The 16,933-nt window shown below is 46.5% G+C and overlaps 4 protein-coding genes across 8 annotated transcripts; 1 reads left to right on the forward strand and 3 right to left on the reverse strand.

Annotated features, from left to right (window-relative positions):
* The first annotated feature begins 747 nt into the window (after nucleotides 1–747).
* On the forward strand, nucleotides 748–4,853 carry LOC111067741. 2 transcript variants are annotated; one of them, XM_022357014.2, is made up of 5 exons: nucleotides 748–1,231; nucleotides 3,259–3,530; nucleotides 3,609–3,685; nucleotides 3,748–3,924; nucleotides 3,994–4,853. In XM_022357014.2, the coding sequence occupies exons 1-5, from the start codon at nucleotides 1,192–1,194 to the stop codon at nucleotides 4,043–4,045; spliced, it is 618 nt and encodes a 205-aa protein (XP_022212706.1). In that variant the 5' UTR covers nucleotides 748–1,191; the 3' UTR covers nucleotides 4,046–4,853. The 2 variants fall into 2 exon arrangements, with proteins under 2 accessions (XP_022212706.1, XP_022212708.1); XM_022357016.2 differs by lacking the exon at nucleotides 748–1,231 and adding an exon at nucleotides 2,252–2,282.
* A 780-nt stretch (nucleotides 4,854–5,633) lies between these two features.
* LOC111067736 (C2 domain-containing protein 3) lies at nucleotides 5,634–16,930 on the reverse strand. Of its 4 annotated transcripts, none has more exons than XM_022357009.2 (5): nucleotides 15,688–16,835; nucleotides 8,651–9,460; nucleotides 7,338–7,783; nucleotides 6,696–7,271; nucleotides 5,634–6,629 (listed from the first exon to the last, which is right to left on the reverse strand). In XM_022357009.2, the coding sequence occupies exons 1-5, from the start codon at nucleotides 16,619–16,621 to the stop codon at nucleotides 6,066–6,068; spliced, it is 3,330 nt and encodes a 1,109-aa protein (XP_022212701.2). In that variant the 5' UTR covers nucleotides 16,622–16,835; the 3' UTR covers nucleotides 5,634–6,065. The 4 variants fall into 4 exon arrangements, with proteins under 4 accessions (XP_022212701.2, XP_022212702.2, XP_022212703.2 ...); XM_022357010.2 differs by lacking the exon at nucleotides 15,688–16,835 and adding an exon at nucleotides 10,055–10,160; XM_022357011.2 differs by lacking the exon at nucleotides 15,688–16,835 and adding an exon at nucleotides 9,528–9,881.
* On the reverse strand, nucleotides 12,050–13,433 carry LOC111067740 (hippocampus abundant transcript 1 protein). The gene is given in 2 exon segments (XM_022357013.2): nucleotides 12,050–12,586; nucleotides 12,588–13,433. Coding segments are annotated over 2 exon segments (1,314 nt in total). The 5' UTR covers nucleotides 13,425–13,433; the 3' UTR covers nucleotides 12,050–12,109.
* LOC111067738 (hippocampus abundant transcript-like protein 1) lies at nucleotides 13,562–14,965 on the reverse strand. The gene has a single exon (XM_041592552.1). It carries the CDS (start codon nucleotides 14,959–14,961, stop codon nucleotides 13,594–13,596), a length of 1,368 nt encoding a protein of 455 aa, XP_041448486.1. The 5' UTR covers nucleotides 14,962–14,965; the 3' UTR covers nucleotides 13,562–13,593.
* Nucleotides 16,931–16,933: the final 3 nt, after the last annotated feature.

Here is a 16,933-nt window from a genome sequence, read left to right on the forward strand (position 1 = left end):
TTGCAGCTCGTGGGTACCAATAATAGGTATCAGAACCGGGATAAATATATTTATAAAACACAAAACATATGCATTAATAGGTAAAAACATTTCAATCTAGGATAAAATCATTATTAATGTTTCAATGGAGCTTGGAACAACAAATTTAACATAAATTATAGGAAATAAGGTATACAAAAGTACATACGCATAGAAGAAACTTGGTTGACAAGCAACACTGACGTCACATTTCGTACACAATTAAGTTTTATGCTTTGGCCGTTTTTGTTTGAACCTTATTGTGTATTGTGTAAAATCCAATGAAAAAATGTTCTGAAAACTAGCCAATCCTGAACAAAATTTATTGATGAATTGGATAAAATTATTTGTTTAGGGCTGAGAGGGCCAACTAGCTAGTAATATTAAACGGAATATCAAATTCGAGGAATATCAACGTTGAATGTTTTGAAAAAAACAATCGATACTATCGTGATAGTACGCGCCTTTTGGGAACTTGTCCATTGTAAAAATTAGATTAGATTAGAAATTATCGAGCTACAGTCGTTGTGCTTGTGATATGTTTGGATTGGTGGCAGTCGATTTGTTTACAAATGTGTCTTCGTATTTTATAGCAGCCAATCCAAATATATCATATCAAAAGCGCAACGACTGTAGCTCGATACTATCATGATAGTCGCAAAACCGTCGATAGTAGAGGCTAGCAGTAAAATATCGATACTATCGATAGTGCTCTCGATGGTTTGACGCCTCTACTACGCATTAAGCTTGGCGCGTAGAATATATTTTCCGTGTTTTTAATTTAGTCCTAAAAGAAAGCGCTTCGGCTAAGCATTGGACAAAGTTGCAATATAGTAAAGTGCAAGTTGTTAGCTTGGCTATAACAAAAAACAATAGCATCGATCAATCAGTGCACAGACGGAGAATCAGCGCCAAACAGAAAGTAAAACGCATTTTCTCACGCATACACTAACACAAAAAGCGAATACACACACATAAGCAGGCGAGCGTGCGAATAATAATAAAGGGCCCACGGTAGTCTGGCAAAAACTAGTCGAATAAATTAAAGTGGAATTTAATCTGACTAAATACCAGCGGAGAACGAGTTATCTTTTGGTGTACAAGTGTTGAACACTCGGAACACAGAAAGCCCTATCATATACTCACACACACACACACAAATAACTAAACAACATGTCTACGACACCAAAATCGACTGAAGATTTGCTGGGCGGTAAGTTTTGGTTTGCTTATGCATTGCTATTTTCTGTGTATTGTGAAATTTCATTATCTTCGTTAAACAATAACAATGCGCATTAGCTTCTACTTAATATACCTTTTTCTAACCCATTTTGGAACTATGCGTTCTATTTGCTGTAGTTGTAGTTGTGCGACGCGTTATAAATAGATGTTTGTGTTTGTGTTTTGTTTGTATCCGCTTATTCGTCTCTTCTCCAGTGCTCCAATTGCATCCGCCCCGTCCTGCATCTTCTATTTCAAGGCTTTGCTTTGTTGCGGCCCCCTTGCAGCAGTATGGCGACAAAGAGACACAACTTCGCCGCAAAAAAAAGAGTGAAAACAAAGAACCCCCCCCTTTTGCACTGAGAGAGTGCATGGCCATTTCCTCCCATGCCATGTCTCTTTACTTTGCACTTTACCGTTTGACGTCAAACAGCCTACGTCTACCCCCACAGCTCCCCCTCTCATTGTTGTTTGCTAAAATAATTTTTAAATAAATATTTTAAGAAGCCAGCAATTGTAGGAGGGCATTTCCCTATGCTCCCATGATTGTTGTTGATTTCTCACATATTCCAGAAATTGCGACTTTGGCTTTGGCCTCAATTATTTTTCGGCTCTGCTTACTTATCATCATCCTCCACACACAGACGCGATACTACCACTAATGCATTCTTGACATGGAGGAGTCATCCAATAAAAGGCGGTTCAATGGGACTTGGGCTCAGGGACAGCCGCAGCAGCTGCGCATCAAGAGATGCAAACAAACAATAACAACAACGTAGAGAGAGGGAGACCGCACACACGCATACACTGTTGCTGTCGGCCTACGTGCCGTGAGTCAGCAAGCCATGTTTTTCCACCCCTAAACACGCTTTTGTCTTTCGTACCTGTTCCCTATACAGTGGGTATTCCCGGTAACTAATATGTGCGCCCTAATCCGTGGTCTACCTGTGTTAGGGTTTGCGAAAACTATTACGAATAAATCTTTGAGACCCTGTCTAGACTTATCATTTAGTATTCGTTTGTCAACATGATTGGTCTGCCACGTGAGTGAACCTGCACTTTGCTTCTCCCCCTCCTTTTGGCTGTTCCCTAATTGATTCGGTCTGTGAAATTTTTACTAAATTAGTTGCCGTTATTGTTGTACGCTCCTTATCAGCCAGCCAAGCCAAGCATCTCTCGCGTGGTATTTGCACACGATTCTCCCCACAGACATATTGCATCGCTTTGGAACTATAATTTCTCGTCATGTTGATAAGCATTGGAATAAACACAAACGTACATGTGTTAGTGTGTGTGTGTGTGTGTGTGTGTGAACTCGTACTCCAATAAATGAAACGGATATTGTGTGGGGAAGGTAGGGTAATGTAGTGTGGTGTCTGCCTTATCAATGGGGCACGAGAACACGTACCCGACACGCACACACAGACATTAGGGCGCGCGCGCACGGGGTAATGATTTTATTTACGTTTAAACAAACAAAAACAAAGGCCTGCAAAGGGGGTGACGCCGTTGTATTTTTGGAGCCACAGCACAGCGGCCGTTGAACGGCTTTTTTACTGTGAATGTCAAACTGTGGTGTCGATCCAAGTGAATTTCAAACTTCTTTGTTTCACGAATTTCTTAGCAGTTGATGCTTGATGCTTTTCCAGTCATAATTGTCGACGGTTTTTCTTAACAAATACTACCCCAAAAGGCTTTGCTCTCTGAAAGGTCAATATAACTCTCGAAATGATAATTATGGCTAATTTCTGACCAGTTTAGGCTACTATGTACAGTATTTTCGGTCCGTCAATAATTCGATACTTTGGCAGAGTATTTGCTTCACTAAATGAAAAATTGAGCTCAAAACAGTTTGGACAAACAAACGAAGGCCATATTTAACCAGTAACCAATACAAACAACTCAATATGTAGATAGTTTCACACCATTTGGCTACAGATTTCATTCGGTTCTCTGTATTTGTCCTACTCTTTGTTGCTTCATCATAATAACCCAATTTCATGTTATTTACTGTTGCAGAATCTTGGATTGAACTGAGCACAACAGCTGCCATGGCCGGTATCAAGAGCCCCGACAGAATCACACCGTTGCCGTTCAACAATGGGGAGGAGTATCTGCGCTTGTTGCGCGAGGCACAGCGCGAATCGAACCAGTCAAGCCGTGTGGTCTCGCTGGCCAGCTCTCGTCGTGATACGCCCAGAGACAGCCCCAAGAGCCCACCGAACAGTCCTCAAACGGAACTCTGTCCCGACGACGAGCTGAGAAACGTCTACATTAACTATTGGACGAAGGTGAGTCAGAGAAAAACGGATGTTCAACCTTGGAACAGAACTTGATACTATACTGGTGTACGTTTCTTTTGTTGGCAGGCTGGAGAAAAACAGAATACAGACAATGGAGATTGGCTGCAGAACTGGAATCGTGGCGCAGATGAGCAGCCACCCAAGTATGACCAAGAATTAATATTTGTGGAACAATATTTATTAAAGATATATTTTTGTATCGCAGAAACTGGAAGTTCGAATCTGTCCATAAGGCTGGCGACGAGGAGGAGAAAAAGAAGACTACTGGCGGCTACTCCATACGCTTGAAGCGTTTGGGCGCCCAATCGTTGTTCTCCCGCGAAATTCTCTACTCGCTGCTGTTCACCAATGTCCTGTCCTTGCTGCTTGGTGCCGGCTTTGGGTAAGCATATCCCCTTCAGTCGACAATCTCTGGGCATTGATTAATAATTATGTACTGGTGTATTTATAGATTGTGGCTGAGCAAGCGCGGCATACTCCTCACCCGCGTGGTCATTGACTGAAAGACGCCATAAACAAAAGCAAAAAACAAAAACAGATACAGCAACACACAGATTTATAAACGTTTTCAATCTATCAATATGCACATCAACCGAAGAACAGAATCCGAACCCGAAGCGTTCCATTTACAAAACAAAACAAAACAATCGCCAAACGTATTCCAGCTCATTTGTATTTTTCGACAGAGACCAATCTGTGTAACACTTTCTCGTAACATAACATTGTAATTTGTAAGCCATCAAGCTAGGGCAAGCCTCGAGGAGCGGGTATAACACACAACAGATTAACAGATTTTTTTATTACATTACATATTCTATAGTTTTAAATATGTATATTTAACACGTTATATGTATCTAGGCGGCAAATTGAGTACAGAAAAGCCGCATATAGCCTCTATATACAATATGCTTTTCTGTAGTTGTTTCGCTCTTAGGATTCACCCATATATATGTACACCTCCAAATCAATCCAATCCATTCGAAGTATTTCATTTACATCAGATACACCCCCGTATCCGTATATCATAGACATATTGTAGTTGAATCACATTGTATATCCAAAATCATTATTTTCTGTTGTGCAATCGTGAAATGTTTTTTTGATTTTCTAGCATATAGAAAAAACGATAAAAGAGATGAAAAAAGAAAATCCAGATATGGCAAACATACATATATATATATTAAATGATATATATGTATATATATATATATATTAATATGTGAGGGAGGGGTTATTAACCCCACGAAAAAAAAATCACACAATAGTTGTAACAATTTTTATATTAAAATATTTTTCAATATCTATTTAAAACTATTTTGTTTAACAACTTTGTTTCCTTTTGAAATGGGATTATGAGGGGGCTTAAGGAATGTGTTTCTGCTGAATTTTTTCATTACACAGAGAGATCCTTATCTCTTAGGATTAAGATGCCTGAAATCTGTTGGATTGGGCTAGGGCTTAGACCTTTCACTCCTTAAGATACCGTGTAAGGTTCTCAGTTATCATCTTAACAATGGTAAGATAATCCAGTGCTTCCACTGAATTTCAAACCCAAGATAAACTTGTAGGTAAAGATGTTACTTAGATTAGAGCAAGTTACGATCCGAATATATACACCAATTTATTGAAATTAACATAAGCTAAATTAGGTACAGCCTTCTACAATCTCCAAACTGCTTGAATCTTCTAATCTTTTGGAGAGTTTCCATGCCAGATAATCGAATGTGATGCATGTGTAGGCGAATAGTATACAGCTATACCATCTTACAGGAAATCTTCCAGATTCCCTTTACCTTTCATAGACTTTGGCTGACATTGCATATATATATGGGCTGAGAATGCAATAATATTTCTATGAATGGCGACGTCATATAGATGTTTGTCAACAGGTCTTTCCATTTCATCATAAATATTGATAATTTCTATAGTGATTAATGAGTCAGCGTGAATTTCCCCGCAGGTGCGCTAAAATATTTTGTTAATTTCCATAGTAGCATGCTAAAATACATAGTTATTAATCTATGACAAGCCATCGATAAAAGACTCTCCTGTGTCCCTCTTTAACAAAAGAATAACTCTCAATACCCGCAGTTTCTGTGCACTTTGCGTTAGCATTTTTATTTAAATTTTCATTAAGTAATAATGTCTAAATACTTAGGTGATTAACACAGTTTCGGAACTAATACATAATAATGCATGTGGGGCTTGGGGATCGCGATTCTCCCCAAACCATATTCAATCAATAATTTGTATTTCAATGGAACGATCGCTGGGTGACCGTTGTTGGTTGGTTGGTTTGATTTTATGCTATATAGACAGCCATAAAAAGGTTAATCGAGGCAAAAGTGGGATGCCAATTTAAGTACAACATACGTGTGTGTGGGTGTGTGATCAAGATCCATATAATATATAGTGTATAACTAGGTGGTTAACTAGAGCTAGCGTTGAGCCTTTATCAACGACAACATCGAGATGTAGCGAGGGGAAAAATATTGCCTGACTAATTGTGGGCCCAGGCCTGGGCTATTCCCGGCCAGTTTCCTTGCTTGGACTTTGTACGGTGGGCGGTGGCGAATTGGGGGGCGTGGGTGTACGCAGGGCCCGCTCAAAGTCAGCCACCAGTTCGTCGTCATACCCATCCGTCTCTAGCATCTTCCAGTTATCCAGTGCTGCATCCACATCGTACTCCGGTGAGGTCAGAGCCTCCTCCGTGACGTCCACCAGACGAGTGCGCAATCTCTGAGAGATTTGTTCTAGCTCCGTGTACTTGCGCTTGATGGCCTGCCCCAGATGGAGGTGGGTTAGCTCCATCGACTGCTCGAACTGATCTATCACGGTATCCATACTGGTGCCACCGGGCGGCTGCAGTGGCTCCACATGGGCCTCGAGGCCCCCGGTCACGCGCCCATTGAAATCCACAATATTGTGCCAGCCCCTGGGAAAGGATGGCTCGCCTCCTGGCTTCTTGTGACTAAGATTCAAGGCAGCAAACCCTATGATGGCATCCTCTAACGGAGTGGGTTCGGCGATGCCGCTTGCATCTAAGGCTGCCTTCTTCCACAGCTTCAGAATAAAGAGTTTCTGGGGCTGCAAGCCGATAGAGAGAGAGAGAGTTGGGAACTGAGTGCAGACTCGTTGATAACTTGTACTCACATTGCTTAGGTAATCCGAGTTGACTTCCACTCGGAACTTGGCCCGCCACTGCGGTGTGGTGGACTTCTGCACAACGGACGTGGCATAGACCAGACCCTCGTGCGACTTGTAGGTCGGACTGTTGCTGTTCAGGGCCTGGAAGGTCACATAGGTGTTGGGCGATTCGTTGGGTGGGAATCGTTGCCTGGCCGCCGCCTGGCGCTTGGCCTGCTTCTTGCCCGATTTGCCATAGCCCGGATTTAGCGGCAATCCAGTTGCTCCCACAATATGCAAGTCGAAACTAAATTTGCTGGCTGCTGAAGGAGCTGCTCGAGGGATAGACGGACCTGGCCCAACGGCAGTAGCTCTCGCGGGTGGTGGAGGCGCAGTCAGTGCGTTCTGTAGCATGTCCAGCAGATCTGTGGTGCGACTGGTCGTTGGCAATTGATTGTTGTCCTGGTCAAAGCCACGTTGCTGCTTCAATTGTGCAATCTGCGACTCGCTGCCAATGGCTAGAAGCACCTTGAGCTCCCCCAGCTGCGCCTGCGTCTGCGGATGGAAAATGGGAGTCCAGCCATCGATGGAGATGACAGGTAGCTGCAAAAAACAAAAAAACGACACTTTTAGACATAAAGATCAGTTCGATCTGATGCGATCTTTTACCTTTCCCTTGCACAGATGATTGGTAATGCTGGCATCCCTGTACGCAATGTAGAACTGGTGGAGCGGCAGCCTCACCAGTCCGCCCAGCGGACGCAGCTCCAGCACCAGCTGCTGACGATCAACGCTCAGCAGAAACTTCTCATCGTTGATGATGGCGAACTGCTCCTGCAGCTGGAACGAGCCCACATCGTTGAGCTTTGCTACCAGTGGCTGTGGCTGCCAGAACGGCTGCAGCGAGAGCTCCTGGCAGGCGGCCGTGTCTGTCGGGGATAACTGCCGCAACTCTCCCGCGTAGATGTAGCCACGGAGCAGCCGGACCTTGGTTGTCTCTGCCATGAAATTCACGCTGGCCAGTGAGGCTTTCCTGTTGTTGTTCGCTTGGGGTGGTGGCGGTGGCGGTGGTGGTGGTTGAGGGGGTGTCGGAGCTTCCTTTGAATTGTAGTTAACTGCAAGAGAGCGGCAGAGTCCAGGAGACGATTAGCCATCTACAGATTAATCATAGTTCAACGGACCTTGATCCCTCTCCACCCAGCCGCTCCCTGATTAAAGCACGGAGATCTGAATCAAAACCTTATCACCTCGACGACAGTTGGTCAGTCGATTGGGTTATGGCACGTGCCCATCTGTTCGGCAACTGGAAAGCAGCGGAGAGCAGACATCGGACAGCGGACATCGGACAGTGGGCAACGGACAACTGTTAACTGGAATCGACTGGAATTTGCTGGTAATAATGGACAACGGAGCACAGTGGAACAAAAACTAAGGAATTTCTATACATGTATCCTCCTCTATATACTATATATATATACGCCTAAGTGCCTATTCAGCTATTCAGTATGATTTCAAGCATATTTGTCCTTTTGTATACCCTCCCTCCCTCCCCAGCTACTTCTGATCTATGTATTTGTGCCCATCTAAACCCACTGTGCCGGCCAACAAAAGCTCTGGAATAACGAAATAAATACAGTGTGTGGAAAAAATAAACATAAAACACATAAGAAATTGTTTGTTTGTTGTTGTTTGATTTGTTTTGGTTTCTTTTTTTGCATCTTTTTCGCAGGTAAAATGAAAATAGTTTATTAATAATTGAAACAGAATGGTGGGCAGCACTTGTACAATGGCGGCCAATAGGGTGTGGAGGATTTTTTGCAGGAGGCGGAGGCGTGGTGACACTGTAGCAGCTGTGTGGTTGTGGTGGTGCGTGTGATAATCGTTTGGTTCTGGTTGTATTGGTTGTTGTTTTAGTTGTTTGGGTATCTGTTGTTGTTGTTGTTGTAGGTGGCAGCCACACGACATTAGTCATATATATTCACCTGGGGCGGTTGCTGCCTGATTGGTGCTGCCACTGCTGTTGCCACTTTCGCTCTGGTTCTGATTCAGATTGGGAATCTGTTTTAGGTTTTGGTTCGGCTCCTGGCCAACCATATTCGAGATATTTTTATTGGCCATACTCCTGGCCGCCAGCTGCTCGTCAAAGCGCAGGCTGATCTTCACATAGATGCTGCCCAGGTGGACGTCGCGCCGCTTGACAGCCACGCACTTGCACTGCTCCAGCAGCAATGCCTCGTAGAGCTCCCTGAGGTGCAGCCTGCCCATGCCGAGCATTTCGTTGAGACAGGTGCCCGGCTCACGCCACCAAATGGTCAGATCCACATGACCCATATCCCCATTGTCCTTCCAGGCCAGCTGCACCTCGCGCGTCTGCGTCTGACCGAAACGGGTGCACTGCGTCAGGCTCTGAAACTTCTCCGACTCGAACTGCATGACATGAAACATGGGGTAGCGGGCCACCGACTTGATCAAGTCCTCCGACAGCTGGCACTCCACGGTGAAAATGGGACGCACCTCGCTCTGCAGCAACTCCATGCGATGGGTGCCCTCCGGCTGCAGGGTCACCGCCTCCAGATGCAGCTGCAGCGCATTGCATCGCTGGAAGATCTCCGGCGTGATGATCAGCTCCGTATCAGCAGGAGTTTGCGGCAGCTGGAGTTCCGGCTCCGACCACAGTTTCTGCTGCTTCTTCAGCTGCTCCAATGGCTCAGCGGCGGCGGTGGCAAAGAGAGCCACCAGATCCGCGTCCAGTTTCTTCATGGCCTCCATTAGCTCAAGATTGTTGGTGGTGCCTGCAAGATTAGAGATTTACATCGTTAGTTTTCTTCCTCTATCAGATCACGTGTTCGGTGGATTTACAGTTCTTTGCAGCGGAAACAAAACCGATCTCCACGACGGTGGCTTTCGAAATGTGGATTGTGCGACAGTGCCGGTCTCGGAACCCAGCAAAGCTCAAGGCACGTGTGGAAGGCAGTGTGTGGACGGGAGACGCCGAAAATGCCGGCAGAGAAACGTAATCGAGTTCTATGCTTTGCTTCGCATTTCTCTCCCGCTCTCGCGCATTAGTTCTGCAGTACCACGCACTCTAAATACTCTCTACGGCCTTAGTTTTTCTCAATGGCGTCAACTCAATTCCAAGTTAATTTTGATAAGATAATAATTTTGTTGATAATTTTGTCAGTTTTCTCATGAACTCTTTTGGGGAGACCACTTCGTTTTATCCAGTATAGATAGAGGGCCCTGGGTCTGGCATACTTGTGCGTAGAGCATTAAAAAACAGAGAAAGCATTCCATAAAACTTCCTCTCTCTGCCTCTCTCTCATCGCTACTCTTTCGCATGGACCAAAAGCAAAACCAGATCCAAATAAATTTTGTGTATAAATTACCTGGCATTGGCAATGTTCAGTGGCAAAATGAAGGACAATTTGAAATAAATGCAAGGCCATTATCCACTAGACCTCATGCGAAGTAGTGCTTCCATACATTACAAGCTATAATCCGCACTAAAAAGGTCATGCTATCCGTGCGATTGCGAATTTGTTCCACGATTTTCGCGCTTGGTAACGCGCAAAAATTCGATTGGCTCCAAGATAATTGATAATAGTCGCGTGGTGTGGCATAAGGTTCAACGACATAATTGGATCAGATAGCAGAGGGGAGAGTAGTGAGAGAGAGAGAGTACCAATTCTGCGGCGTTCTATTCCACTCGGCTTCTGCTGACATCAGGGAACCGTTACAGCACTAATTAAAACCCATAGAAATTCGCATTAGCTGAGAAATAAAAGAGTGTGAAGGAAAGTGAGATGGGGGACGGTCTCTTCCCCCTTGCCTATCAAGGCAATATCCCCATCCCCATTCCCATCACCTTTTCCAGCCCGCCTAGCAACAAAGTATCCGCAAAGCAGTAAATGAGAAAACGAAATCTGTTGTTCACACATATTCTCTCTCTTATGTACTCTTCTTCCCCTCTATTTCTCTTTGAATCATGGATTTGTTTCGCATATTTTTGTATGTTTCTTTGTAGGCTTTCAAACAGATGGTTGGTTCATATGTACAATATGTTTGTCTGGTTGCTAAGTAAGTCCCGAATTGAAGGCCAATGCCAGAAAAACCCCAGACGTAGCCGGCAACGACGCTGCTAAACTTTTGCCAGAAAGCAAATCGCGAAAGAGAAACAACAACAAATTGCAGAGAATTAAGCTTGAAAACATAAAGTGTGATAAAAGTTGTGTTATGTTATGTTTCCTCTCTCCTCTCTGGATTTCGATAGACGGGAGCGGAGTTAAAGCAGTTATATATGTCATAGGTGCGACGAAACTTTCTTTTCTGGGACAGCGGAGATTGGAGATCTTATTTGTACATTATATTATATATATGTATATTATAAAATGTTAATTTCCAATTACTTTTTGGTGGAAAGCTGGCAGCTGTGGCACAGCTACACCCTCTAGTTGCCTAATCCGTCCCTGGATTATCGTTAAATAATATTCTACGTTCTCACTCTCTCGCCATCGTTCTCTCTTTGCTAGTTTGTACTGGTGTATGTGCCGCACGTGTTTTGTATGTCACACTATTTCGTGATTTTTTTTATGGCCCTCTTTCTCTCTTTGCTGGTATATATTTATTCATTGGGTTCTTTGCTTTGCGCTCCCCGCACAACCCAATGGAAAGTTTTCGGTTGCTCCGTTCAAACAGACAATTGAAGATACCAATCGAACAAGAAAAAGTATTATGTATGCATGTATTTTTATGCCAAGTGATTGGATAGATCTGCGACTATTTTGGGAATCTGCAGCAATTGTTAATAAATTAAATTTTGCCAAATTTTGTGTTCCGAAGAGGAGCAAAACAAACCCTCGGCTTTCTCTTACGTAAGAGTCAACAAACTGTTGTGAATTTCCCCGGGGGGGTGGTGTGCCGGGCCCCTTCCTCGCCGGCGCCGCCCCCCGCGTCCGTCTGTCCGTGCGCCTGGTCGCGCCGGCCCGCCTCCCCCCCCCCCCCCCCCGCGGCCGGTCTCTCCGCGCCTCCCTCCTCTGTCGTCGGCTCCGTGCCCCCCCCCCCCCCCCCCCCCCCCCCCCCCCGTCGTGCGCGCCCCGCGGGGGTTATCTTCTTCTCTGTGTGTCTTGTTTTCCTGGCCTCCTCGCGTCGGGTGGTCGCCCCCGGCGCCCCCCCGTCTGTTTTGAAATAGCGATAATCACACACAAAATAAAGAGCAGAGGCAGAATTTATAAATAAATAAATTGAAAATCTCGGAAAAGGAAAACCAAAAATAAAGGAAAATAAACAGAAGCGGTCGTCGACTGAGATTGGCTGATTTGGTGACGACAACAACTAAATTTTAACCCACTGAAACCCATCGTTTGATTAAGGAGGAAACAATATTTAAATCTAAACCGAATCTTGGTTTATTTCTATGTGGATAATGGGGGCTTCAGCAACAATCACATTTCAATCACATAATGCATCTCGGATAAATCCGCCTGCTTCCCCTTCGATTCATGGCCCGGGGGGATGGAGATGGCCACCAGAATGGCGATGAGCACACAGATGGCCCCGAACATAAAGGGAGCTGCCACAGTATGCTCTTGAAATTGGTCCACATTCGTGGATGGACCTTCACTCAGATCCATGTCGGAGAGATAAAAGATAAGGCCGAACACTGCCGGTCCAAGGCCATTGCATAGGCTGGATAGCCCATTGATCGTGTCCTGGACCACTACCTGGCTCGCGGAGTCGCAGTAGATCGATACATAGGCGCTCAACGCCGCAAAACTCATGGATCCCAGGGCGGCCACAAGTCCCGCCATCCACATAATCCATTTCTCAGTGCCAAAGGAATACAGGAGCAGCTGCAGCATATTCAATCCCAAACCCACGAGAATGACTCGCTTGGCTCCAAAGGCTCGTGTTAGGGAGCCCGAGGACCATGTTCATGGCTATGCTGAGGAAGGCAATAAAGGCAATCAGAGTCGAGAGCTCCACAAAGTCAAAGCCAATCCTGAGCTTGAGGTAGGCGGGCACACAGGAGTACTCGCCGGCTGCGGGCAGCATTAACAGCGAGATGATGAGGCACAGCTTCAGGATGCTCTTGTCGGAGTCCATGCGCCGCAGATTCAGAAAGGGATTCACTTGCTTCCAGCTGATGCTGGTGCGCACCTTTTTGGGCAGACTCTCGGGTACGGCCAGCCAAACGAACAGTACATCCATCGCTGCGATAATTGTGGCGAAGAGCACCACCGCATTGATTCCGTACATATCCATGAGGAGGTTACCCAAAGCCGGAAATATCACCAGGCTAGCCGCAAACGTGGCCGAGAGCACCCCGTACGACCGCGAGCGCTCCTCTGGCTGTGTCACATCCGCCACATAGGCAAGCACCACCGAGAAGGTCACCCCAAAGACACCGCTGAATGAGGCTATCACGAAGAACCACCAGCTGTGGACAAACATCAACGGAATGGGCAGGCAGGTGAATGTCACCGTCACCAGCAGCAGCAGCCTGCGTCCCCAGATATCGGACAGGGCTCCGATCAGCGGTGCCGAGAGGAACGAGAGTATACCCTTGATACCCATGGCCAGACCGTTCATAAGGAACGGCTCCTCCGGAAAGGTTTCCTTCAGCGTGGCAATCATGGGCATCGTCAGGAGGCCCCAGGCAGAGTATTCCAATAGTATCACGATGAGGGTGTAATTAACACTCGCCGCCCCGATCCCGTAGGTAGGCGCGGCACCCACTTTCCGTCCGATTCTTGGCATCTCATGGGCCGCAAGATCTCGACTAACTGGCGTCCGAGGGTTTAGTCCGATCAATTTGCACGCTCTGAATACCGTATCTTACATGGTTTACAGGGTGAGCAAATGTTCAGACTAAAACTTATCGCTCCGAAGAGATTTGACAATTTTATTTTGATTTTCCAACATAATCCTAAGATAAACAGATTCTGGCGTCTTCTCCCGTCAATGGTTTCGTCTCGTCCCCTATTCCAGAGGACTTGTCTACATCTTCCACTATAAAGGTGGCTAAAATAATGGCCAGTAGTACACTGATGGCCCCCGCAATAAATGGTATCCCGATTTGGCTATTGTGAGGCCCGTTCTGATCCTGGTGGAAGGCATAAAAGAGTATTCCAAAGACGGCTGGTCCCAGGCCCTCGGAGAGTTCCATCATGCCAGCAATCATGCCCTGAACAGCTCCCTGATTGTGGGCATGAGAGTGCATGGATGAGAAGACGCTGCAGGCGGAGCCCGCGACTGTGCCTGTGGCCGCCATTATTCCAGCCATCCACATCGTCCACTTGTGTCTACCGACTCCGTAGAGCAGAAGTTGGCACATTTCCAGGACCAGTCCTGTGAGGATGGCCCCCCTCGCTCCCAGGCCGTTCATTATGAGTCCCAGCGTGACATTCGCCGTGACGCCGAGCACTGCGACAAGACCAACCAGCACGGATACTTCCACATTTCCAAAGCCCATATTGAGCGTAAGGTAGAGTGGGACAAAGGACTCCTCGCCAGCCTCGGGCCAGGTGCAAAGAAAAACAATCAGGCAGATGAGGAGCAAGGTCTTGTCTTTTCGCAACTTTCGCAGAACCACGAATGGATGTGCTCCACACCAAGCGGTGCCCATGGCATGATCGTGTTCCTTCTGCATGAGCAGACTTTCCGGCACTGCGAGCACTATAAACAGGATGTTCATCAGACCAGTAGCTGCAGCAAGAGATACGACCACAGGGAGTCCGTATTTGTCCATTAGGAGGCTGCCCAGGGCCGGTGAGAGTACCATGGCAGCTGCATAGGTGGCCGAGGCCAGACCATAGGCCTTCGAGCGCTCCTCCTGTGAGGTAACATCGGCCACATAGGCCAGAACCGTCGAGTAGACTGTGCCGAAGACACCACTGATCGTGATCATGGCAAAGAACCACGAATCCTTAATAATCAACATCGGAATGGGCGAGTAGGTGGTCACCACAGCCATTAGCATCAGCGGCTTTCGTCCCCAAGTGTCGGAGAGGGCGCCCAATAATGGGGACGCGATAAACGCCAGCGTTCCCCTGATCCCATAGATCACACCGTCAATGAGAAAGGCTCGCTCCGCAAATGTTTCGCTTAGCTTCACCATAAAGGGCACGGTTAGCAGGCCCCAGGAGAAGTAATGCACGAATGTCACGATGAGGGCATGGCCAAGACACGGCTCCCCCAAACTCGATTTCGATCTCACACCGAGCAGGCGTTTCTTCCAATTGGATCGAAACATTGTGAACGATCTGCAGTTACCGACTAACACGAAAAATGGCATAGGAAAAGCTGTAACCCTTTAGTCGTAAATGCAAATTTTACGCTCTACATTTGCTTGTTTGTTGGGCCATAAATATGCCAGTGATGGCGATTTAGCCAGGCTAATAATTACGGATTAGGGGAATATTTTAAACTGTCAGAGAGAGAGAGAGAGAGACAAAGTGAGAGAGTGCAGCTTGAAGCAAGTTCGTGCCAGAGAAATCTTTCGATTTAAAGACTGCCGTTCTCTCCCCCGCTATTGTTATTCATAAATTTTGTAAATAGAAAAATAACAATTCAGCTTTAAAAGGCGAAATGAAATGATAATCTGGCCAAAGAAGGAAAGGCGTGAATCACACACGAGAGAGCAAAGTGCATTCTTTGACCAAAAGAAAAACAAACATCGAAACGGAGGGCTGTACAGACCGGATGTGATTGGGGATTGGGGATTGGGGATTGGGGGACAGAATGCTGACTCTGCTGTGCGTACTACGAACCAAGCAGTGGCTGCAGAGCTAAATCTGGTGCCACACTTGAGGCACGTAGGGATAGCCGGCATAAAATGCTTGCAACGCAGAATTTCTCGGCTTTGATCTGAATCAAACATACAATATACTCAAGCAAAGGGTATGCAAAGGGAACTCTCAGTCTGTCCCGTTTCCTAACGTCCTAAAACACTTCAACACTATGGGAGAAAAACGAACGGCTGGGTACAGCCTCACATTCTGCATGCATTGCTCTGACTCACCTGCAATAAGGTCTCCCGGCTGATCCTGCGACGGCGCTGGCGGCGGCTCAGCAGCAAGAGCAACAGCAGAAATGACGCTGGGGGCAGCGCTAGGAGGCGCCGCCTCGGCAAAGAGCATCTTGAAACGCAATTGAATCTTTCCGACTCTCAGCTGCTGTTGCTGTTGCACTTGTTCGAACGGGGCACCGATCTCGAGGTGACGATATAAAGCATAAATTTTGGTTTTATGCTCGAAATGGCAACCGTTGACGTAGTTGGCGGCGTATTTACGCAACAGTGACGCCGGCACGGGCAGACGTGTCCGGCCAAGTGGTGCTCCTCCTGCTGCTGCTGCTGCTGCTGTACCTCTGCCGAGAGGATGATCGTAGGCGTGGTCGCTGACGTCACTGCCGGCAGCGACAATTTGAATAGAGGGACACTCGCGCAGATAGTCTAAAAATAATGCAAGGCTCTTGCTCCGTACGCTGTACCGTAGTTTATTGGTGGTACATGTATTAGTATGGGTATGCTGCTGATGGGGATGATGCTGCTGCTTCTTGCTCCTCTGCTGCTGCTGCTGCTGACTTGACCTTTGCTTCTGATTTCTGTGTTTGCCTGCGCAGAGCTTTTTGTCGCCGTTCCTGTCTCTGCCGCTGCCACGGATGTGGGCGGCGGTGCAGGCGTCACAGCTGATGATGCTGCCTGCTGTTTCGGGATTCTCTCCCCACCACACAATATTCGCTGTAATGCCCGATGGGTGGCAGTAGTACCAGCCCTTCGCTCTGATCGATTTGTCGGTTATGAAACGGTTGCAGCTCTCTTCGATTCCTAGATGCGCCAGCGGCGATCGGTGGGACTGCTGGTTCTCAGCTAATGCTGCTGCCGCACTCTTATTCGCTTGTTCCGGCTTTTTCACAATCACATTCGACGGCGTCAGGGCATAATCCGTTAGCATAATTATACACTTGCCATTTTCGTGCCCTGCACATACAACACACACACACACGCTGCACTCACAAACACAAGCAAAAATTAAGCCGCACCGCACGGTTTACACAGAACAGAACAATTTCCTTGCAACTATGTATGCACACAATCGGACCAATCGAATTTTCCGTAGTATATAGCTATCCGGCCATAAATATCTTCACGGGCTTGTGGTTGAGGAAAAACTGCTGCAAAAAGCTCACCGTCAAAAGGAAAAACCATTTAGTTTCCTCAGGAATCTGAAAGTATTGTCACCCCATCGCGAAAACTTTGTTTTGAT

The sequence above is a fragment of the Drosophila obscura genome, unplaced genomic scaffold (genome assembly GCF_018151105.1).
Source record: "Drosophila obscura isolate BZ-5 IFL unplaced genomic scaffold, ASM1815110v1 contig_181, whole genome shotgun sequence".
NCBI classification, from domain to species: Eukaryota; Metazoa; Arthropoda; class Insecta; order Diptera; family Drosophilidae; genus Drosophila; species Drosophila obscura.

Excerpts from the sequence above, each read along its gene's own strand:
- LOC111067741 (XM_022357014.2), top strand. The coding sequence starts at position 1,192 with ATGTCTACGACACCAAAATCGACTGAAGATTTGCTGGGCG. Across the intron at positions 1,232-3,258 it reads GACTGAAGATTTGCTGGGCG|AATCTTGGATTGAACTGAGC; the intron begins GTAAGTTTTGGT and ends TTACTGTTGCAG. Across the intron at positions 3,531-3,608 it reads ACATTAACTATTGGACGAAG|GCTGGAGAAAAACAGAATAC; the intron begins GTGAGTCAGAGA and ends TTTTGTTGGCAG.
- LOC111067738 (XM_041592552.1), bottom strand. The coding sequence starts at position 14,961 with ATGCCATTTTTCGTGTTAGTCGGTAACTGCAGATCGTTCACAATGTTT.
- LOC111067736 (XM_022357009.2), bottom strand. The coding sequence starts at position 16,621 with ATGCTAACGGATTATGCCCTGACGCCGTCGAATGTGATTGTGAAAAAG. Across the intron at positions 7,784-8,650 it reads TCAGGCAGCAACCGCCCCAG|TTAACTACAATTCAAAGGAA; the intron begins GTGAATATATAT and ends GCTCTCTTGCAG. Across the intron at positions 6,630-6,695 it reads ACTCGGATTACCTAAGCAAT|CCCCAGAAACTCTTTATTCT; the intron begins GTGAGTACAAGT and ends ATCGGCTTGCAG.